Raw genomic sequence first — 24,124 nt, forward strand, 5'->3', positions numbered from 1 at the left:
GATGTGGATTTCCTGATTGTATTTATCCCCTCCCGGGATAATCAGGTGCCATGGCTCGGTCTATTTGAATTTTTTCTAACTGGGTAAAAAGGAACGAGGGGGAGGTGTAAAGGGGGAAAATGTTTTCGCTTGGCCTTTGCCTTTTTTCCGAGCCCAACTATTCTCCTGCCAGCGCTTGTTATTCACGAATGAGGAAAAAAAAAATGCATTACTGCGGACCAGATGGGAACATTCCACATGACCAAACCAATCAATCACCTTGGTGGGACGCAGGTGTGACACAGCCGTGCAGCAACACACCATTTCACAGTCTATCAGGCACAAACACATGGTCACCAATCAATGGCACCCTGAGGACCCACGAGGAGGGGTGCTCCTCCGCAGCCTCAGTGGTTCATGGCTGATGACTTCATAATCACACATCCATTCTCTCAGAGGAGGAAGGCGATGAGCTCCCTAATAACGTCTCCCACCATGTGAACACCAACACTGTAATGGATGCTGCATCACACATTTTCACATGTGAGCTCACCGGCGTCGTCCCTCTCCGACTGAAAGAAGACCGTCCAGGGAAACATTTAACAAGCTCAAGCAATGTCCCTTCAGTCGGATGTGGGAATCAAGTCAGTGTGTGACATCAAAGCGTGTGTCGATGTTTGGTATTAGATGCCAAACAACTGTTGGACAGCGAAACAACAGAGATCCGAGGTGAAGGACAAGGAAGGATACACACATGGGTTAGGAATGCTGATCCAGCTCCAAGCACTCAGGGCATATTTCCTTACACAGAAAAAAACCCTGCAAACCCTTTAAGAACATAAGCCTGCACTAAATAAAACACCCAAACAGCCTGAAGGGGATACATCGTTTGATGAGTTCTCTCTGTGGGGATGGCAGCCATTTAAAAGAGTTTCGTTGCTTTTAAGTTGACAAAAAGAAATGTACCGTCCCACCCCCGCGTTCCTGGCTGTAAAGAGAAAGTCTCACAGAGCCGTGCCTCTCTCTACACTTCCCACACCTCACACTCTCAGGGCCGTGCCAGGCATTGTCAAGTGGGAGTAAAGGCGAAACAAATGTTTGCATTTTATTAACCAATCACGATCCACTACGGTCCAACAAGAAGGGAGTGTAACATTATCTAGTGGTTTGTTTGCCAGCACGCAGGACACAGGACACCTGGGAGAGCAGTTGTGACTGTGGAAAAAATGGAGGCGGGGGTTAGGAGTGCATGGTGGGCACGACAATTAACCAGCAACTGTTGGCCAGGTTTTCTCTGGCTCATCTCAACAAAGGACTCAACCTCTGATGTATTTTCAAATTAGATGCTTTAGGTGAGGGAAACTTTACAAAGAGCAACCCGCCTCACGGGAAGATGTATAAATAGCACGACATTACACAGACATTACACGTGTCATAAGGAAGCATTTTACTTTTCGCACGTCATTTGTACACCAGAACTACGGTAACGTCCGCAGTTAGGTTGAGGTAACAAAACCACTTAGTTAGGTTTAGGAAAAACATTGTGGTTGTGCTTAAAATAAGTACATAAACTCAGTAAAATACGTATGGAAACCATGTAACATAAGTACGGAAAACACGTCAGAAACGTCACTAATGTAACAAAACAAAACACCGGTCTCTTGGTTGAAAGTCATGTGTTTGTTAGATTCATCCACCTCCCCTCCCACCCGCCATAACCGGTCTTTCTCCCTTTTATTCTACGTCACTACCCCTGAATGTAGCATATTTACGTGGATGCATTTATATTGGATTCAGTCCAGACTACATAGCGTACAAATGGCACACCAAACGCAAGAAAGACGTTGTTATCGCACGCTAAACGCCTTGCACATTATTGTGGCATTCATACGCCTTTTCGTCCAAACAGGCTGTTGTCGTAGTAAAGTAACTGTGTTTCTAGAAAAAGAAAGGAAGGAGGGATCCATTCATCTGTGCCCAACCTGGGTTCATACCATGATACTACTGGGTGAACGTTACAAACAAAATGAGACATGTGATACATGCAAGTAGACTACCACTTAATGCATGTGTTTATCTTTGACACAGCCATAAATCATCTTTCATACCCCTCTGTACATATCAAACAAGTCTTTTTTTCCTACTCAAGTGTGCTCTTCTATCTTCCTTTATTCTGTACATTTTGCATGCATTTTAAATGATACTTTGCTTGGTTTTCAATTTCACAAAGGCCGACACAAAATGTCACATACACATGTATCTAAAAAGAAAAATGACCTATGAATGCCCGATGTACAGGATCAGATATATACAGTATACTGTATGTGTACAACAGGTGTGCACAGTAACACATAGTGTCAGGTAATATTATGGACAGAGCTATTTATTCAGGTTGGTCTCAATTGAAAACAACTGTAGCTTTAATGCTATCAAGACAACATCTGTAGATTCCAGAAGTACTAGAGTCAGTGCCAACACTGCACAACGCATCAAAGTACATTTGCTTTGTATATAGATTATGTGGAAAATGTGTCCAGCCATCCAGTCTAATACTGAGTCACATTCTCACTGGCATGGTTACAGTTCTATACAGTATGTAAAGCTTTCTGCAAAGAAGATTCAAGACAGAAAAGACTCAATGGTCACTGGCTTCTTTTGGTGTATATTGAAGCTACACTGTGAAAAGACATTCAATGCTGTCGGCGATGGCAGCGCCGAGCGCTGAAGTCAGCACACTTTAATTGTTCCGCTAACAGTAATTCTTCTGAATGAATCATTTCCCTTTTAGCTTTGCGCTTGTATTAAATAATCTCTAACATTCTTCTTGGCATCGGCTTCAGGCAGCGCAAGGCAAGAGAAATGAGAGAAAGGGAGGGAGGGACGAAAGAAAGGAGGAGAGTGGAAAAGAGAGCAAGATGTGGGATATACAAGAAGGCCAACAAACACAATGGGTCTTAGCGACAGAATTTGGATTCATCTGAACTTCTTTTAACCACTTAACCACTCAACAAATTTGTATTTTCAGCAAAAAAAATAAAGTTTTAAGACAGAAGTTGACTCTTTTTGTGTTGCAAACATCTGCAGATGCACATGTAGACAAATTATGCACAAGTATCCTGGACACTTATAACCAACTGCTCTTAGCCTTGCCAACAAAACAAGCACTCTCACACATAAAATGCAGTCAAATGAGCTACATGGTGACACCTTTCAAGTGATTATAAATCTAATAGCGGTACGTGATGACTTGTTATGTCATCATACCTTGGCCATACCCCAGCTCTTCCTTCCTCTTTGGAGAGACAGCCCTCCAGGCCTACGGAGACTACAGCTGATCCTCTGCAGCTGGGCAGCCTCGCCAGTCCAGTCGCATGCTGGGGGCCACGGTCGAGGGAAGGCCGGGGCCGGGGCTGGGCAGGGCCTGAGACAGGCTGAAAGAAGCACGAGGGCGGGGAGGGCTGGGATGTGTGGGGAGATGTGGGCGGCATGTGGATGGAGAAAAGGGATTTGCGCCCTTTCAGCTCGTCTTCAGCTCTTCATGCTCCACTGACCGCGGTAATAGATAAGCACACCCTGCAGCTCTGCATAATGACCGGCTACATCCACTAAACTGTACGGCACAGCTCCCCGTCCTCCCATCTCTGCTCTGGTTGCATACTGTAGACTGTGCATGTGTACATTTTGCACTTTTGATAAAGTGAATGTGCAAACCATTGTTTACCATGAGTTAATACTATATCCAGCACTTACTTTGAAAGCTTGTAGTGTACTGTACAGTATCTGTGTGTGTGTGTGCGGGTGTGAATGACAGCGTGGGGAGAGGGAGCAGCATTGGCAGCACCTGTGACCCACACTGCAGTGGAAAGGAAACTGAGTGCACACCTGAACAGCACCTGGCCACGATCACAGCCCGGGTCTGAGGAGGGTCTCCCCCGGGACGGAGCATTAGCACATGACACCTGCCCCAGTAAAAACACACTGGGGATGCCAGTGTGATGTGGGATTTGACACTTCACCAAAAGCCTTGAGGAACAATTAGAAATGAAAAAGGGAAAAGACTGATTAATTCTGTTCTAGTACATAAAAAACGACCCAATGGAGCGTGGTTGTTTAATGTCACTGAAACAACTCCATAAATGTAATTCTTTGGTTTTAAAAGAAACAAGACAAGAAAGAAGATTTTTGTTTACACAGTTTGTAGACGAGGAGAGGAAACAACTGCACCATCAAACACTTACTGAATGCTAATGTGATGCAAATTTTAGATTCCAGCAGCGTATTATTACTTTCCCCTTTACCAGCATGCGTTATGGCTTTAAACTACCTCGAGAGCACAGACAAATACACAGATTACCATTTTATGACATCCATGATATCAATCCAGGTCAATCATATTGATCTGAGGAATTTGTAAAATCATCATATTGCAACTGAAAACGTTGGCTTGGAGCATACTACTGGTCACATGAGAAGTCTGTGGACCTTCATGCATTCTCCATGTTGTAGTAGAGTTAAGGATGGCCCACAACAAAAGATTTTTAAAATCTTAACAGATGTTGAAAATGAGAGACCCCACACATAACAACATGTTATGGTAAAGTTAACAGTTTTGTGTGTGGAGAGCAACGATTTGGCCAAAACAGCAACACCACACACTAACAGATTCCAGATTCATGAGCAAGAGTCGCAACTCTCAAAACCGGAAATCTTGCAAAATCTCTCGCGATCAAACGTGACTTTAGTGTAAACAAACACGGGGGACGATGGGCAGGAAGAATTAGCGATTTTGCACTACTTTGTACTGAATATTCATTAATAAAAAAGAAAAAATGATGGATGAAGTCATGGAGACACGTTAAATAAACACTTGTGTTGTTGCCACAAATCAACAAGTTGGTCGTCCATTTCTGATTCCATTCCATCTTACTACTTTATGCTTCACGAATTTGCAAAACCATCATATTAAAGCTGTAAACATTGGCTATGGAGCATACTGCTAGTCACATGAAAAGTCTGTGGACTGTGGCAGAGTGCAACAATAGTAAAGGACTGTCATGAACGCGATAAGCAAACATTAAATAATCAAGTTATCGGAGGTAACGGATTTTTTTAAACTGTAAAAAGAAACACAAGATAAGAAGCAACACAGGCTTCTAAAAGGTTTCAGTCAAGATTATTAATCGCTTGGTCAAATAATACATAAATGCACAGCTCCACAAACTGGTTTTAAAGGACCAGTGTGCAACAATTAGGGGGATCTATTGGCAGAAATGGAATATAATATTAATGAGTATGTTTTATTTAGTGTATAATCACCTGAAAATAAGAATTGTGTTTTGTTTTTTTGTTAACTTAGAATGAGCCGTTTGTATCTACATAGGGAGCGGGTCCTCTCTTCCATGGAGCCGGCCGCCATGTTTCTACAGTAGCCCAGAACGGACAAACACTTTTCCTGCTTGGGCCGGAGTCGATAACGTTACACGCTCCCAAGTTAACCCCGTCACTCCACTCAGCCGCCGGGAAACAAGACACAGGAAACCTCTGTTGGTCTTGAGGAGCTGCAGCTTTTATTTCTGCACAAATTGCAACTTCCACTGAACATTCACTTGATATTCTCGGAGCTAAACTAACTTCAAATGACCTAAGCTACTCTTACAACAACTGGCTCTAGAGATTTGCATTTTCACATCGGCCACCATAGTTCCCCTAAATGTTTGGCACACAAGAGAGGTTTCAATCTGCAACCTCACCTCTAGCTGTCGCTAAATCCTACACACTGTTCCTTTAATTTTCCATTGAGGCCCTCGTGAGATTGAGCTCTGAGGTAGCATGACAAGTCTGAAATACATTATAATACAACACAGGGAACTTGTTGTCTGTAATGTATTATAACTGCAACGTCAGTACTGTGCTGTCTAGACATTTTCTTATTGAATAATTAACTCCATGGCAACAGATAACCTGACTCATGGAAATAGAGACAACAGCAATGCAGCATTTATATAACAGAGAGTCGTCCATCATGACTTTTATTGTTCTGTTTAACTAAGGTGTGGAGTCTTTAAAGCCGGTAACACTACTATCGGCTCTGGGTCAACACCCAGTGAAAGGTGATTTATACAGGTAGTCACATTAAGGCCACATGTCGACAGGCTGGGAGCAGGATGCATGCGGCTGTATGCGTGTGTTGATGACAGTGTTAAGCTGATTAATTTTCATGCAGGGCTAAAGCTGTATGAGTAATATGTATGAAGCACATCTGAGAAACGTGAGGATGAAAGTACAACTCAGCAGTTGTGATATCACGCCCTCGGGCACATGGCCGGGAAGAACTGATGCACAAGCAGTCATCACCACAGACATGCAGCGAGAGCCAACGGGAAACACAACTTTGTTTAAAAAAAAATGAAAAGGAAAAAGTCAGCTGTTTTTTTTATTTTTTTTAACAAAATAAATAACTTTTTTTGAAAGGTATATAGGGCTATAGAGTCATTTATATTCAATCACAATTCATCATAATAAAGAAAAAGAAACATCTTGTAGTGTACTGTTTAGCTATAAAATGAGAAAGTTTGTGACCCGACAGCCATGTTGAGATCAAGATGAGGAAATACCAAGCTCCGCCCACCAGCCGGAGCACAGCCATTAGGAACGCTCTCTCGTGTTATCAAATGACCTGTGATTGGCCAAAGTCTCCTGTCACGGGCTAGATATTTTAAAACCTGAAAACAGAGCCATGAGGAGGAGCAGAAGTCTAGTTTTCTCTCAGAACACTGGAATTACAATATGCTGTTTGTGTCACAAACAGAGGTCACATGTCGAAGTGTCCTTGAGCAAGACACTTAACCCCAAAACCCGAAATTGCTCACGAAGGCTGTGCCATCGGTGTGTGAATGAGTACTTAGATTAGATGTCAGGTTGGCACCTTAGCAGCCTCGTCCATCAGTGTATGAATGTTTGTGTGAATGGGTGACTGCTGACATGTAGTGTGAAGTGATTTGCGTGATTGTCGTCACGGGTGACATCACGGTCTTATATACAGTCTATGTTACAACCATGATGGTTTCATGGTCCTTGGCCATTCTTGACACAAAAATAAATCAACTCATTATCATTTTTTGAGTTATGGTCATTGAAGAGCAGTTTGAAGTAGGCCGAGAGCAAGACTGTGACGAAAGGTTGACTTGAAAGCATTATAATATAGGCTGCAATTGTAGCTTAAAAAATATTAAAAATAAATGAAAGAATAATGGATTTAATAGGTCTTTTGATGTCCCTATAACATGTTTCCCTACTTCTTCCAATAAAGAGCCACAAACTGTGACTGATGACGGCTGTGAATAGCTACATTAACCCATCTTGCTAATTAGCACAGCAACTTTAAAGCATCATATGAGGTTAGGCCTGAGAATCAAAAGACTTTCTACACTTGGCAGAAAACAATAACAGTCCATTAAGTAAATAATGACAAAAAGGCAAACATTAAGCAGCGTACACACACACACACACACACACACACACAAACACGTCCAATCACGATACAGCGTGAAGTAAAAGAGCAGAGTGCGGCTCTTTCAGCTCATCGCCTGTGTTAATTGCCCAGATTGCCTGAAATCAACCTCCCCCACTGGCTTCCCGTCATCGAGCTAACACCACAAGAACAAAATCTTAGCAGGTAATTAGATCTATCTAACCATTCCTTGTCGGGGCTATGATCTGTTGGCTATCCCTGTGGCTACGCAATTAGAGCAGCTGAATGAGAAACAACCCTCCACTACAAGACCTGCAGAAGACCTTCAGTCAAGCGTTACTACACACACAGTGAATTCAGTTGCACAGGAACATGAGAGACAATCGGGAATACCAACAACTGTGTGAATTTAAAAGATAAATGTGTAATCCTAGAACAGTTGGAAGATAATCTTTTGTCTTAGAGTCTGACCCAATCATGGTTTCAAGTCATTAGTGAATGTCACATCATTAGAAATAATGAGGATTTAAATGGCCAGCTGATCAGTGATGTACAACTATTACACAGAGACGCCTCAGTGAACTGATGCTCTTTCACAATCACAACTACAATATAAATACGATTACAGTATAATTGTAACTTAATTTCAGCTGGTTTGGATTCACAGGATGTTTTGGAGGAGCAGACAGAGGCTGAGCTGTGGCTCTCTGATCAGAGGCCTTTTCCACCCGCTGCACCTCATTATTAGGACTGTACATACAGTATGTGTGAAACTCTAATCTAAAGGTGGGACAAGTTCTTGTTTTGTCTGTGAGGCCACAGGAATCATACATTGTGTTACCGCAAATCTCTTTGAATGATTTGTCAGTAGACTGTGGGAGCGTAGCCTGAATTCCACGCAATGCAAAGATGCGAATTTGCTATGCGATCTCTTCCTAACATACAGCGAGCGAGCAAACTCTGGAGAATGGAGTGCTAAAAAATGGTCCAGATATACTATGAGCTATATCACTCTCTATTACACAGAGAGAGTGATATTGATTTATGTCGGTTACTGCCAGCGTCAATTCTGACCAGTGAAAATAGGTTGGAGGTGGAGCAGGTGCGCGAAACGTTGCAAAAATAGAGTGTTTCTTTCAAACAAGCGACACATCGCTCAGCCTGTTCGCTGATGCACGAAGCAGGTTAGGGCATTATTCATCATCTGGAAAAACTGAAACAATCTGATGTTCGCTCATTCGCTTGTTCGCATGGCGTCCAGTTAGGAAGAGGTGTGCCACCGGAAGCGAATGTTTTATTCGCCCCTCCTCTTGCACAGAATGGAAGTGAACGGGAGGCGAATATTCGCCATTGTTAATATGGCGCAAGTGTGACCGTGCCCTGAGGGAAGAGGCGAATAAAACATTAGCTTCCGGTGGCAAAGCAAATTTGCATCTTCATATCGCGTGGAGTTCAACTTTGATGAACTTTGACCTGCGAAAACGCAGCCTCAATTCACGCACGTGCAACCGTGCCCTGAATCGTTTTTCATTGCGATGTAAACTTGCGCGATAAAAACATCGCGAAAGACCGCGATACTGCCCGATCGGGCCAGTGCACGAAAAAGTGAGCGAGTGAGCGACGTTACTACTACTACTTCACTCTGCTCTGCCTGTGTCTGTCTTCACGAGTAGAGCACACCGCACGATGACAGAAACAAGCAGGCTTGTTTACCTCATAGATGAAATGGCAGTCAATCCTAAAACTACATACAAGTTGAAACGCTAAAGAAAGTTCATTGAATCTTAGAGAAAAACATATGACAAGGTTGAGAATGAGGACTTGTGTTACATATATGAATAGCGTAGCTACAGCTCAGTGTGTAGTTGAGTGAGAGAGAGAGAGAGCGACAGAGTAGACCATTGTTGGTTATCAGAGCAGAGAAGAAATTAGCACTTAAGTGGTAGTAACTATACAGTGTAAGGCAAGGCAAGGCAAGGCAGCTTTATTTGTATAGCACATTTCAACAACAGGGCAATTCAAAGTGCTTTACAGAAACATTCAAGAAATAATTAAAACAGTTATAAAAACATTAAAACATTAAAGATTAGAAAATAAAAACAAGCTAAAAATAAAAGCTAGGATAGGAGCTAAAATTGCATAAAACTCAAGAGTAAAAGTTATAGTGCAGTGTCAGAATAAAAGGCACCCGCAAACAGGAAAGTTTTAAGCTTTGTTTTAAAAGAAGTGAGAGTTGGAGCGGTCCTGCAGGTTTCTGGGAGCTTGTTCCAGATATTTGGTGCATAAAAACTGAACGCTGCTTCTGCATGTTTAGTTCTGACTCTGGGGACACTAAGCAGACCTGATCCAGATGACCTGAGAGGTCTGGATGGTTCATAACACAGCAGAAGATCAGAAATGTATTTTGGCCCTAAACCATTTAGTGCTTTGTAAACCAGCAGCAGTATTTTGAAATCAATTCTCTGAGAGACAGGCAGCCAGTGTAGAGACTTCAGAACTGGACTGATGTGATCCACTTTCTTGGTCTTAGTGAGGACTCTAGCAGCAGCGTTCTGAATCAGCTGCAGCTGTCTGATCGATTTTTTAGGAAGACCGGTAAAGACGCCGTTACAGTAGTCAAGTCGGCTGAAGATAAATGCATGGACTAGTTTTTCCAAATCCTGCTGAGACATCAGTCCTCTAATTCTTCTTATATTCTTCAGGTGATAGAAGGCTGTCTTTGTAATTGTCTTAATATGGCTGTTAAAGCTCAGGTCTGAGTCCATGACTACACCAAGGTTTCTGGCTTGGTCTGAGCTTTTTAACATCACAGATTGTAGGTGAGCACTAACCTTTAATCTTTCTTTTTTGGCTCCAAAAACTACGACCTCAGTTTTGTCTTTGTTCAGCTGAAGAAAATTCTGGCACATCCAATTATTGACTTGTTCAATGCACTCACTCAGTGCTTGTATTGGACTGTAGTCTCCTGGTGATAGTTATATAAATTTGTGTGTCGTCTGCATAGTTATGGTAATTTATTTTGTTGTTCTCAAAAATCTGACCCAGTGGGAGCATGTAGATGTTAAACAAAAGAGGCCCCAAGATGGAGCCTTGGGGAACTCCGCATGTGATTTTGTTCAGCTCAGATTTGCAATTACCTATAGACACAAAGAAGTCCCTGTCTTTTAGGTAGGATTTAAACCAGCTGAGTGCTATGCCAGAAATACCCACCCAGTTTTCCAGTCGGTCTAGTAATATATTATGGTCAACCGTGTCGAATGCAGCACTGAGATCCAGTAAAACTAAAACCGTAGTTCTACCACTGTCTGTGTTCAATCGGATGTCATTGAAGACCTTAACAAGAGCAGTCTCAGTGCTGTGGTTTCGTCGAAAACCTGACTGGAAGACATCAAAAGAGTTGTTTAGTGCCAGAAAGCTATTTAATTTTTGAAAAACTGTTTTTTCAATTATTTTAGACAAGAATGGAAGATTTGATATCGGTCTGTAATTATTTACTACTGATGAGTCCAGATTGTTCTTTTTGAGGAGTGGTTTGATGACAGCAGTTTTCAGGGCCTGTGGGAAGACTCCTGAAACAAGAGATGCATTAACAATCTGTAAAAGCTCTGAGACCATACAATCTGATACTTTTTTGAAAAGGACTGTTGGCAGAATGTCAAGGCAGCATGAGGAGGATTTTAGATGTTGTATGATTTCCTCCAGGTATGTCTGATTTATTGGATAAAACTGTGTCATGGTATTTGCGCCAGGTTTAAGTGGACGCAGGGGAAACAAACATCCTGTACCTGCTATGGAGGAAGTGACTGCTTGTCTGATTTTGTGAATTTTTTCTGTAAAAAAGGAAGCAAATTCATTGCAGGCCCTGGAGGATAAAAGTTCAGAGGCTACTGACACAGGAGGGTTTGTTAGCCTGTCGACAGTAGCAAACAGGGCACGTGCATTGTTATTGTTTTTGGTGATGATGTCAGAGAAGAAGGACCGCCTTGCATTTTTCAGTTCTGAATTATAAATGCAAAGTCTCTCTTTATAGATGTCATAATGAACTTGTAGATTTGTTTTCCGCCACTGGCGTTCAGCTTTTCGACACTCTCTTTTTTCATTTCTTACCAACATGGTATTTCTCCATGGAGATTTTTTTTTACCAGAGACAATCTTCACCGTTTTGGGTGCAATGGTATCAATAACATTTGTCATTTTAGAATTGAAATGATCTACAAGCTCATTGACAGAGGTCCAGGGGAGGGTGGGTGTGGAAGAGAAAGCCTGAACAAATTGATCACTGGTATTTTCAGTGATATACCTTTTTGTGATTACCTCTGTCTTATCATTTCTGTGCACAGGAAGAGTACTCTCAAAGAATACACATGAATGATCAGACAGAGCAACATCCATCACTACAACCTTGGAAATGTTCAGGCCCTTTGATATGATTAAGTCCAAAGTGTGTCCCCTATTGTGTGTGGGCTCTGTCACATGCTGACTCATTCCATAGTTATCAAGAACCTGACACAGTTCTTTGGCCCCTCTGTCCTGTTGGTTGTCAACATGGATGTTAAAATCACCAACAATGACTACACAGTCAAAGTCAACACAAATTACAGACAGCAGTTCAGTAAAATCATCAAAAAAGTTTGCACAGTATTTAGGTGGCCTGTAGATATTGAGAAACAAAGCTCGAGAAGAGGAGTTCAGCTGAAGAGCGACATATTCAAAAGAAGCAAAATGTCCATAAGATATCTGTTTGCATTGGAGAGAATCATTAAACAACATGGCAACTCCACCTCCTTTCTTATGCATTCTAGCTTCGCTCATAAAACTAAAGTTGGGAGGAGTTGACTCGATAAGAACAGCTGCACTGTTATTTTGGTCTAACCAAGTTTCAGTTAAAAACATAAAATCAAGCTTGTGCTCAATAATAAAATCATTGATTAAAAAACTTTTTCCTGCCAAAGACCTGACGTTTAACAGGGCTAGCTTTAATGTGCTAGAAGCATTATTATTATTTTTTGGGACATGGTTTGGCTGGCAAGGAATCAATGCTAAATTTGATAAATTAGCACAATCAGTAAAAATCTTCCTGTTTCTTTGCAGATTCACCATTCTTTTTCTACTACTTATTAGAACTGAGATAGAAGAAGCTCTCATCACACAGGGCCCCAGCTTTTCCTGGAAACAGTCATGTGTATCATTAGCCTTGAAGCTTGGACCCAGCACATATCAATCTGTGCTTGCAACATTTTGTAAAGGAACATCCTTATCAGGCTGCGGAGACAGAGGCTGATTCCATTGTGGAGGGGATGGAGGTGGTGGGTGTCGTGCTTGTGGAGATAGTGCCAAAGTTGTTCGAGGTCGACCTCGTGGGGGGATCATGGGAGAGAAAATGGGTGTAGGGCGGGGAGTAAGTTTAGTTCCAGCATTGACCAGCTCCTTCATGTGGTCAGTGAACTCCAAGAGGGGGGAGGAGGGAGAAAGGGTGATAAGCGAGGATGAGGACGCCTCCTCTTGTCTCTGCTGTATCCCAGGGCTGGCTTGTGGTGGGGGGTGAAATGATTCTCCTTGAGGTCCCCTGGCACATTGTGTTGTGTCTTCCTCTAGTGGTGATTCCTCTTGTCTCGCGTCCTTGGCAGAGGGAACAGATGAATGACGCAGGAAGTAGAATAGGTTGGAGTTGAACAATTTTACTCCTGACTTGTTTAGGCAGAGTCCATCTGCCTTGAAGAGATGTCTGCGGTCCCAAAAAAAGTTAAAATTGTCAATAAAATGCACTGAGTGGGATTTGCATGCTGTTGAAAGCCATGTGTTCAGTCCCAGCAATCTGCTGAATCTCTCGACTCCTCTTCTGATCGGCGGCAGGGGTCCACTGATAAACACCTGAGCATTCACAGAGCTGACCGTGTTTAGCAGACCAGTAAAGTCCCGTTTCAGCACTTCAGACTGTTGCTTCACAACATCATTCGACCCAATGTGCAATACCACATTTTTCACATTTGGGTGTGCAGTCACAATATCCAGGATTCTTTCTGCCAGATCAGAGACCATATCTTTGGGAAAACAGAGTATTTTGATGTCTTTACTCCACATGCTTTTCACATCTTTAACAGCAGCATCACCCACAATCAGAGTTTGAGTTTGAGGCCCAGTTGATAGCTTTCCCTGTAGCCTTTTACCTTCAGAGTTGCTTTTGGTTCTTACCCTGCTGTGTGAAGAGTTGACATTATCCAGGGCATCAGATCGAGATCCAGGGTCCTGCAACAGTGGAGCAAATCTGTTCTCCAGTTGCAAACTTCTTTGTTGGGGAGGTTTGTTACTCATCCTTCCTTTCACAGTTGTCCACGGTTGGACCTTACTTTGTACAGGGGTTGATGAGGCACTATGCTCGGATGCTAATGCAGGCCAGCCGGTCGCATCATATATCTGAGGGTGCTGGGTTCTGCCTGTAAGTTTTCCTCCCATTTCCCAGGGACATGATTTACGCTTTGGCTTTGCACCAAGAGCGTTCCAGGGAGGACTACTAGTCGATTTATTGCCCTCTTGATTCTTGGTGGTCTTGTTGGTGCTAATTAGCTTTCTATTAGCCTGTTCCAGTTCACTGTTTTGAGTCAGTGGTAGAGTGGTTTCATTCCCACATAGTCCATTCACCTCCGCATTCACTTCGAGCCGGATAATCTTTGTTTCCAGCACTGCTATCTTCTGTAGAAGTTTGTAGTAGTCATCCGTGGAGAAGGGAGGCATCTTGCTGCTGATTAGCTTTAGCCAAGCACCTCGCTCCCGTTCACTATAGTACAGGCTTGTGCTGCTGATAGACCACGCTCACAAAGTAAAACAGTTTTTAAAATAGTGGTAGCCTTCAGTTTCTTTCATAAATTAAACTCCCAGTGATTTGTAAGTATCCAGGACCCGTTTTCCAAAAATTTAGTAGCGAAAGATAAGCATAGCAATGATAAAAAGAAAGCAAAGCAGAGAGCAACTCAGCGAAGCGTCTGCACAGGAGGAAGAGCAGGAGCAAGTTCAGGAGTGAATTACAATTGCTGTAGGTTTCAGCTTGTCCATGGATAAACACTGCAGCGCCTCAAGACACAAGTAAAGATGCTCAGGGATTTTTTGAGTTAGTTGGCAGAGAGTATCAGTAGAAAACAGCACTTTAAAATGTAAATATCATTCCTTTTTCATATAATTCAACAAGCAATTTGTTGTATTTTAGCAGCATACTGAAAGCAGCAGAACGGAGTACACTTTAATATCGATTTATTTAACGCAAGTAATATTGCTATCGCGACAATCAACAACGTTATTTCCTCATATCGTGCAGCACCTAATGAGCGGTTGAGTCAAAGTGAGTCACATAGATGAGACTGGAACAATGTTTCCATGGTGCCCTATAATAAGTATGAACAATGTGGCTGCCACCTGTCCGTCAGCATGCAATGGATGACGCGCGGGTTAGTAAGAGGATTGTAGCCCTAGAGGGTGGGGCTAAGATGCACGTGGGGACCAGACCAGCTGATCCACACTAACATGGGACTCGGCCTCTGGGGAGAACCGTGTTAAGTAGTCAGCGGCTCCCCAGCGTTCACCCAAAACCTTCAAACACCCCCACACTTCCACGCTATGACTGTATAATCTCACTCACTCTCCTTCAAATCCATAGAACCAAAAGCTGGCTTTTCCTAATCAAAATGTTTGTACTATCATGTTTACTGTAGCTAAATACACACTGACATGATTAATGTTTGTCATTGTCCCACTGTGTAAAAGGGATTCCTGGTCACTGTGAGTCACGCCATGCTGAGCACATTTTAAAATACTGACAGCATAAATCAATGCATTGTATACTTCACTACACAAACCACACACTGTGTTTACTGTAACTGATAATTAGTTGTGCATTAGCACAAGACTATACATAGAGTAGCCTATATTGATATTGTCCAGTGCTTTTGTGATCAGGTATTATCATGTGTTATTTAAACACGTTCTCCTCCCAACTCGTCACATACTGACGCTTTGTCAGACCCCTCGGCCTCAATTTTCGTTTGCAGTAAACACATGCTTAATGTTGTGAATTAGACAAAAACACTTGCTTAGGTTTAGGCAAGAAAACCACTAACTTTGGTTTAGGAAAAACAACATGGTTGGACTTAAAACTACTACTTTTTAACAGTGAAAATGTGACTGGACGTTGTGAACACGAACAAACCGCTGATTGCAAAGTGAAAGTGAAACCTAACACACGGGACACGAACAGTGGTCTCCTGGATGAAAGCCCTGTGTTGTTGTCCCTGAGTGTTTAATATGGACATGGCTGAGACTTTTAGCAGTACAGAGGTCCACTGTTGGTCCAGTGTTTCCAGAGTGCACCACATTTCAACTACATGCATTCATAATATACAAGATCAGAACACTATATAATACTAGTTGTTGTTTGTCTCTGGTTTCTTTAATCTACATTATTACTATTGTTTTGACATTTGGTGGGTACATGTTAGAGGCAGAACAGAGGTTGCAGAGAATCAGACTTTCACTGACGTTCTCCGTTGTGTTCAATAAAAAGATCTTTAAATAAAAATAAATTCAATCTTGAAGCTATTTGGCCAAGCAGCAGTAGTATTTGTTAACAGGAGAGAAATGACTTCACTAAAATGAGGACTGATAGACTTCAGTATTTTTTCCAAAGGAAATTTCTAATCAGCGTTGCATTTGTTAACACAAAGCACGGTTTAGATCGACTGTGCTGATAAACTAAACCACGTAAACACGGAAAATGTCATTAAGGTTATGAATTGGGCACTTCCCATCAGGAACAATACATTGAACAAGAGCCAGGAAGCATGAAGAGGTCCTAAGGGCCCTTACACACCAAGCTGACCGTTGGCCACAACATTACCTGTTTTCTTCAAACATATTCCACATTGGTTTAACGCTTATATTTAAACTGAATTACAGGCAGGTAGGCTATTTTATTTTGTTTTATTTTTCATCATGCAATCTCAATTTACAAATACAAACTACTGACTAGTTATTTATTCTCATGCAGGTGGAGAACCAACATCCAGCTCTCTGTAGTCTTTGCAATGTGTTTAAGTGCAACTGTAACAGAAAACGTGAGGTGACATATACGGTGAAAAGCATTTGATCAGGTGGCTTTGTCAGCTCTACTTTTTTGAAGTTGGCTTGATGTATAAGAGCTGTAGATATGGCCAAAATCTTCTATCTTGATATAGGTCATTTCATATCTCTGTAACGATATATATCTCAATATAGCATGTTTTCTGGTAATTCAATGAATAAATAGTCTTTATGGAATAGCCACACGGTAAAGCCTATTTTTGTATAGTCCTGCGTGAATTAAACACTTGGCACATGATTGACAAAAAATGAATAAATATTTCCAGCTATACACTGATTATGTTTACATGCATGCTCACAAATACAGAGTAATCAGATTAAGACAATAGTTTGATTTAACTACACTACAAACTCTTATCAATTCAGATTTTCTGAGAAATTTAGTAGTATAGTATGTGCTTTATTATCAATTTAGATGGCGTAATTGTGTATCACGATATCTCGATAATTGATTTCATCACGATGCGATTCCATTGAAAGACGATGAATCATCATATTGAATTATTGCCCAGCCCTATGTAATAGTAAATTCCAGTATCCAGAGTCCTTAACCCACTGGGAGCATCTTCACTCGCCGACACCTGACAAGCTACAAGCCAGAAGAGCGTCTACAATTAGAACGGATTCAGGCCACAAAAACAGCACTGTGTTAATAACATTTAAGGGGCTTTACATATGTGAGGTGTGTTGCTACAGGGGATGGCGAGAGGATGAAATACCAAGAAGTCCTATCATGACAACAACCACTTGATCCTGCGTTGCAATGATTGCGTAGTAAGCAACAGAATTATGGCGTTCAAGTTACAAAGTAATCTACCAGAATAAATACAGCTCAAGAAGTCATCGTCTGTCCTCTCCCCACCCTGGAAGAGATTGCTAACACCCGCTACCTCAGCAGAACCTCAGCCATCATCAGAGACTGTACTCACCCAGGACACCATCTGTTTGACTTGTTGCCCTCTGGGAAACACTACAGATCACTCAAAACCCGGACTATCAGACTCAGTCACAGCTTTTTCCCTACAGCGATACGCATCTTGAACGGACTCAAATATACAAGATGAATGTTTCTTTTTATGTGTGCAATAATCTTAACATGCTTCTCTCACAGCAGTTTTTAGCTACTACATTTATTCATTGTTTTTTTATTCATTATTTATCATTATTGTGTGGTACACGTATGAATGAATGTGTGGAGGTTGTGTTTTTAACTAACAGCACCTTACAGGAGTAGCACTCCAAATGTCGTTGTATGTTTTTTAACGATACAATGACAATAAAGGCAAACTCTTCTACCAGTACACTTGCAAGTATTTTATTGTGCAACACACACAGCCTCACCCAAGACTTTCACACACCTGATGGAACGACTGACTATTTGGAAACCCATTCAGCAGTTCAGAAACTGTAGTGACTGACTGGATTCAACCATCACTCCCACTACTACAAGAGAAATTATAGTATAAGTACAACTGTCACTGCTGTGTGGTTGTTCTACCCTGTTCATCGATGAGGAATAACCCTTCAGACATGATTTAATGAGGGTGCTGAAAACTCCGTAAATAAATGTAAGTCCAAGATATTACTGTGGAAAAACAACTTAATAAGACCATACTCATCTTGAATTCCAAGCCTGAGATAAGCACAAGCAATTCCAAGTTTACAATCACGCTGTCTAAATCTGACATATCACTGCAACAGATCACATCCATATTCTGCAGCTCGTAAGCGTGATTACGGACGCAGTTGAAAAGGGGAGAGATACACAGTGTGTGTGTGTGTGTGTGTGTGTGTGTGTGTGTGTGTGTGTGTGTGTGTGTGTGTGTGTGTGTGTGTGAAACAGTCATGTGATCAATTACAAGAAAGATAACATTTCGTTTCAATTCAGCAGCACCCATTTGCGAACTAATCGCCTCTCTTGGAAGCCAGTCTCCAGGGTCATTACATAATGAGCTGAGATGTAGTTAGCCATAAAACTGTCGAGTGGTTACACATCACAATGATGCCAGGCCAAAGAGCTGGATAACACACAGCTTTTAGTTGTTACAATAACAGAACTCAGTCAGTAATAGAGTACTGTATGCAGCTGCAAAAGGGGGGCAGTGTGTGTGTGTGTGTGTGTGTGTGTGTGTGTGTGTGTGTGTGTGTGTGTGTGAAACAGTCATGTGATCAATTACAAGAAAGATAACATTTCGTTTCAATTCAGCAGCACCCATTTGCGAACTAATCGCCTCTCTTGGAAGCCAGTCTCCAGGGTCATTACATAATGAGCTGAGATGTAGTTAGCCATAAAACTGTCGAGTGGTTACACATCACAATGATGCCAGGCCAAAGAGCTGGATAACACACAGCTTTTAGTTGTTACAATAACAGAACTCAGTCAGTAATAGAGTACTGTATGCAGCTGCAAAAGGGGGGCATTTTTTGTGATCATTATCAAAATAAAAAAAAATACCCACATATGTGTGTTTAGGAGGGAAATAAACACACAAATAGGCAATCCTTAGTATATCTATTGTCACTAAAGCCAATAAACTACCAGCTGCCACGCCTCCACCAACCTGTGTTAGTTGTTATACCTGAACTCCACATGTTGTGATTGACAGTGTGTGAAAACTAGAGCGACATCATTCTTTGCTCAGGTAGACATTACTCTATATTTTAGGACGCTTTCACAAGCCAACATTTAATCTGTTTTAATCAAACTCTGGCGTGGTGTGTTTGGGCAGTTGTGAACGCTGTTATCGTACCAAAACTGGTCCGAGCCTGCTTGCAAAAGGTGGTCTTGGATTTCCAAGCGAACCAAAACGCAGGCTGCCTGTGCGGGTATTTGTTGAGATGGACACAGGTAAACGACAAGTTAACATGAGTGGGAGAGGAATGACGTGGATTTGTTTGACATCTGGGCTGAAGAGAACATACAGAATATACTAAATAAAGTCCATAGTGACGTTTATAAAGTAATTTGAAATAAACTGGAGGAGAGAGGACTTTGCCAAGTCAAAGTGGGAAAACTTCGACAGTAATATACTGGAAAAACAAAGTTTGGAAACTTGTGTTTGGTGGATTATTTCTCTGTTGTTACAATGCTAATTGGCATTGACGGAGCATTTTGGCAATTTTTTCTTGGGCGCTACCCACATAATCAGCTGTGCTGCTCATCCCACAAATGCATGATCCATACAAGTTGGACATCATTGCGAAGGTAAATAAACAGGCTTTCCAATGATGTAAAATACAATGACAATTGGCATTATAACAACAGAGAAATAATCCACCAAACACAAGTTTCTGAACTTTGTTTTTCCAGTTTATATAAAAGTCAGTGCATAGAAGTGGCAGCTCTCGAGACAAAAAAGATAAATCTGCTCTTTCATACACGCCCCTGAGCAACCTGTTTGTTTTATTTGGTCCGCTTTAATTTGTACACTGTGCAACCGAACCAGACTAAATAGAAAACGAACCAAAAGAATAAATTGAACTTTGATTCGGACTAGCCAAACGGACTATGGCTTGTGAAAGTGCCCTTAAATAGTTGTTTGCTATAAAATGCTCTGGATATCATGAAGAGAACCTTTAAATAACATCAAGTTTGAATTCCATTGAAAAGAACATACTTGGAACATGACGGATGGTGTTAGTGAAAGGGCACTTGAGCTAATCTGATAAGACTGTGGGGTAGATCAGACCACTGATCTAAGAAACACTGTAATAAAATGGAATCACTGCTGCTCTGCTGTGAAAATTAAATATAAAATGCAGATATAGAAATATTCCCATTTATATCAGGAAACCAAGCGGTGGTTCAATCAAGAAAACAATAAGAACAGGCATGATTTGACAAATTCAAAAGGTAAAGACAGTAATAAATATTGAACACCATTAAATAACCTACAATACGCTCTAGATATTTTATTCTTATGTGAGACGGTCTTTGCTACAACAGTCTGTTTAACCCCAGACCCCAAAATCACTACCCTGCTGCCAATGGAAGTTGCTGAGGGCGGTTTTGATGTCTAGGAGACGGCTTCTTATGACGGAAAGCTATACTGATGGCGTGACTTGTAGCCTGGGGGAGGGTCATCACAGGAGGAGGAAGAGGGAGATACCGAGAGAGAGGAGGGGGATTAAGGGAAGAAATAAAGACAGCAGGAGATGGGGAAAAAAAATAGCCCTGCAGCCTGGCAAGCCTTTCAGCACTGCTACCTCGAGATACATGATGTGCCTTAACCTCAATCAGGCAATTTCCTAATAGGAAGTCTTTCCACTACCAAAGGGCATGTGAGGGGTGAGTTGAAGAGAATCACTTACTTACCCATTATGTTCGAGTTCATGAAAGGTGTTGGGGACAATCCTTCATGGGACACTAATCGACTGTCACTCATGTGATCGCCGTAATGAGGGCTGTCAGCGAAACCCTGGGGGGGAGAGATCAGAATATTAAGCACATTATTGGGCAACTTCACTAATTGAGTGAGATGGCATAGCACTAATTAGGAAGAGGAGAGGCACAACTGGTCGTTATGCTAATAAACTGTCACCTTTCCTGTGTAATAGTCCGAAAAAATGAAAGAGAAAGAAAAGAAAAACAGATCTCTACATCTCTGTTACTGACATTTTACATTAATAATACATTCATATTTATGACCCCATTATTTGACATGAAGATACAAGTATTCAGTGGACTTGTTTGTGTGGAAGAAACAACAATGGTATGTATTACCCTGTTTTTATCTTATCAAAGATCAGTCAAAGCCAGTCACATCTTGTGGATGTGAAAGCTACGAGCTTTAATGCCTCCCTTTAGGTTTTATCTGAATCTGAGGACAGCAACATCAATTGAGGCTTTTAAGTGCCTGTTAAAGACTCACCTTTTCATACTTACTTTGACCTACAATCTGTTATTAATACTGTTCTCCACTGCTATTTGTTTTTGATTATGCACAATCTTTGCAGATAGGGCTGGGCAATATGACAATATATATCATAAAAATGTATATCATGTGTATTTTTCTATATCGTTTCTATCGTGATACAGGCTAGGCCTATATTTATTTATTTTTTTATTTAATACTCTGTACTTTTCATTTGTCAATGAAACCATTTGGTTATTTCATATAGACTATTTGTTTACTGAATTAAAAGAAAACATGTTATATCGTGATATGCAGTAAGTCGTTATAGAGATATGAACTGATGTGAAATATCGGGATAGAAGGTTTTGGCCATATCGCCCAGCCCTATTTGCAAATTTTAATTTATATAAGGATGGTGGAAGTGGATATGATAATGATCATTTTTATTCTATTTTTTTAACTTTTATTATTTATTATATTATTTTACTTCTCTCCTCTTATTATTTTGTAAAGCATTTTGAGCTACATGAAAGGCGCTACATAAATAAAGTTGACTATTATTCTTATTATTTTATTATTATCATCATTATTTCCTCTGTACATCATACCCTCGAGCAGGCTTAAGTGTACCTAAACCAAATTGTCTCAGTAAAATAAATTGTTTAATGGGCTCACTAAATGCCCTGACAAAGACCTACAGAGGTCAAAACATGTTTTGTTTTTTTAATGATTTTAATATTTCCTTCCTCGTTGCCACTTGGTCTATGTCTTTGGAGAGTCTGGATTGATTTCCTTGTTTATCCTGATTTTCCCCCGTTTTCCAAGAGCACCCGACGCGTTTTTGATCTACAGTTGACACTATCTCTCCTAATGATCATTTTTATTCTATTTGTCTCTATTATTATGAACTTTTATTATTTATTATATTATTTACAATTATGATTTATTAATTATTTATTTACTTCTCTCCTCTTATTATATATCTATATTATTTTGTAAAGCATTTTGAGCTGCATGAAAGGCGCTATATAAATTAAGTTTACTATTATTATTATTATTATTAACGTTATAAACGTTTTTTATTAATATTATCATTATTTCTTCTGTTCATCATACCCTCAAACAGACTTAAGTGTGCCTAACCCATATTGTCTCAGTAAAAAATGTTAATAGGCTACTTGTTAAAAAGACCACTTCACTTTTATACCATAGTGAGACCATTTCTTAGACAATTTCACAAGTCTTGGAGCTTAAACCCTTTTGAATATATTATTAAGAGTTCTCCTATAACCAGGCTATAATCCGAAACCAAGCACATTAAAAAAGAGACAAAATACCGTTGTTGTTGTTAAGGAATATTGGTGCTGTGAATTTAACTAACACACCACTTAGTCGACTAATCAGCCATTTTGGTCTTAGTCGATCAGATTAGTCAGATTTATTCAGACGATTTATAATTTTTTAATGCTTTTTTGTGTAGAGTGACTTATTTCCAAGAAACTTATGAGAATATCTCTGGTGGTGCTTTCGTGTGATTCTTTGAGGAGAAACTCAGTTTTACAGATCTGATTATTAAATCAACTAATCGATTAGTCGACAAAATCATAGTGTGTTAGTCGACTAAGAATTTCTTTGGTTGAGGACAGTCCTCAGCATATGAACTTCATAATGCCAACCTATCATCACCAACAAACAGGTGAGTGTTGTAAATATTTGTGCTGGTTTATTAGCTCTTAGAAAACAACTGGACCTGTAGAAACCTTTGCTTTATCTTTATCACAATACATCTATAAAACAAACATCTATAAAAACCCGAAATATCAATTTGTGTTTATCTAAAAGTTTTCTTTTAATTCTGCCATTCTATGATACCAGGTTTATATCTCACCCCACAGTTCATAAGAAGGTGTTGTTACATAGAAGAGGAAGAAACAGTGAGATGCAATCCTACATCACTCCCAGGTACCTGCAGCTTAAAAAAAATGCCTTTTTCTCCTGCAGCTTAACAGTGCCTTTTCATGACAGTTATCAGCTTCGGGGGCTTAGGTCTAAATATCGGTCACAGTATGGTTTTTGAAACTCGGGGTCCCATGTAATAAAAGATACTCCGTTACAGTGCTAATCCCAAGCCCTGTGAAAATCCTCCTGTGCTCCAGTCAAATACATCTCCCCAAACTACATTAACTCCCACCAGAGGGACCGCTGCAGCCGTGGGCTTGCATTTCTATAGAGCTATTTTCACCAACTCATACCCTTTGCATTCAACATACAGTAAAAAAAAGTAAATCTTATTATCCATCTTTTTTTGTGTGAGTGGATGGTGATGGAGTAATTTCAAAGGCAGTGGAGTGTTGTGCTGTGTCGAGGGAATCCTCAGAGATTCCCTATTGTGCTGCTGCCAGGCCGCACACACTGTTAATCACACCATGAACAGACTCAATAACAACAACAGCCCTGTGAGAGAGGCTCCGGCAAACTAACATACACACACTTACACATACACAGCTAACGTAAGCAGCGGGAAAAAAACATCTCCTCTCTTCTGCAGCAAAACAAGGAAAATGCTTCAAACTACTGACTTAAAGTAATAGTTCAACATTTAAGAAAATACACATATTTGCTTTCTGGCAGTGAGTTATGCACACACTACACGAGAATCAAGCCGATTTTGGGCCTGATTCCCCCCCCACCC

General features: G+C 40.8%; 1 protein-coding gene across 7 annotated transcripts in view; it reads right to left on the bottom strand.

The window, feature by feature from the left end:
- Positions 1-24,124, bottom strand: part of tcf12 (transcription factor 12) — a 103,498-nt gene that overhangs the window by 55,276 nt on the left and 24,098 nt on the right. For all 7 annotated transcript variants that reach the window (XM_074618594.1, XM_074618602.1, XM_074618584.1 and 4 more), the window contains one exon: positions 20,892-20,994. In XM_074618594.1, coding sequence (XP_074474695.1) covers positions 20,892-20,994 — 103 coding nt within the window. The remainder of the gene's footprint in view (positions 1-20,891; positions 20,995-24,124) is intronic.

This window comes from Sebastes fasciatus, chromosome 2, assembly GCF_043250625.1.
Source record: "Sebastes fasciatus isolate fSebFas1 chromosome 2, fSebFas1.pri, whole genome shotgun sequence".
Taxonomy (NCBI): Eukaryota; Metazoa; Chordata; class Actinopteri; order Perciformes; family Sebastidae; genus Sebastes; species Sebastes fasciatus.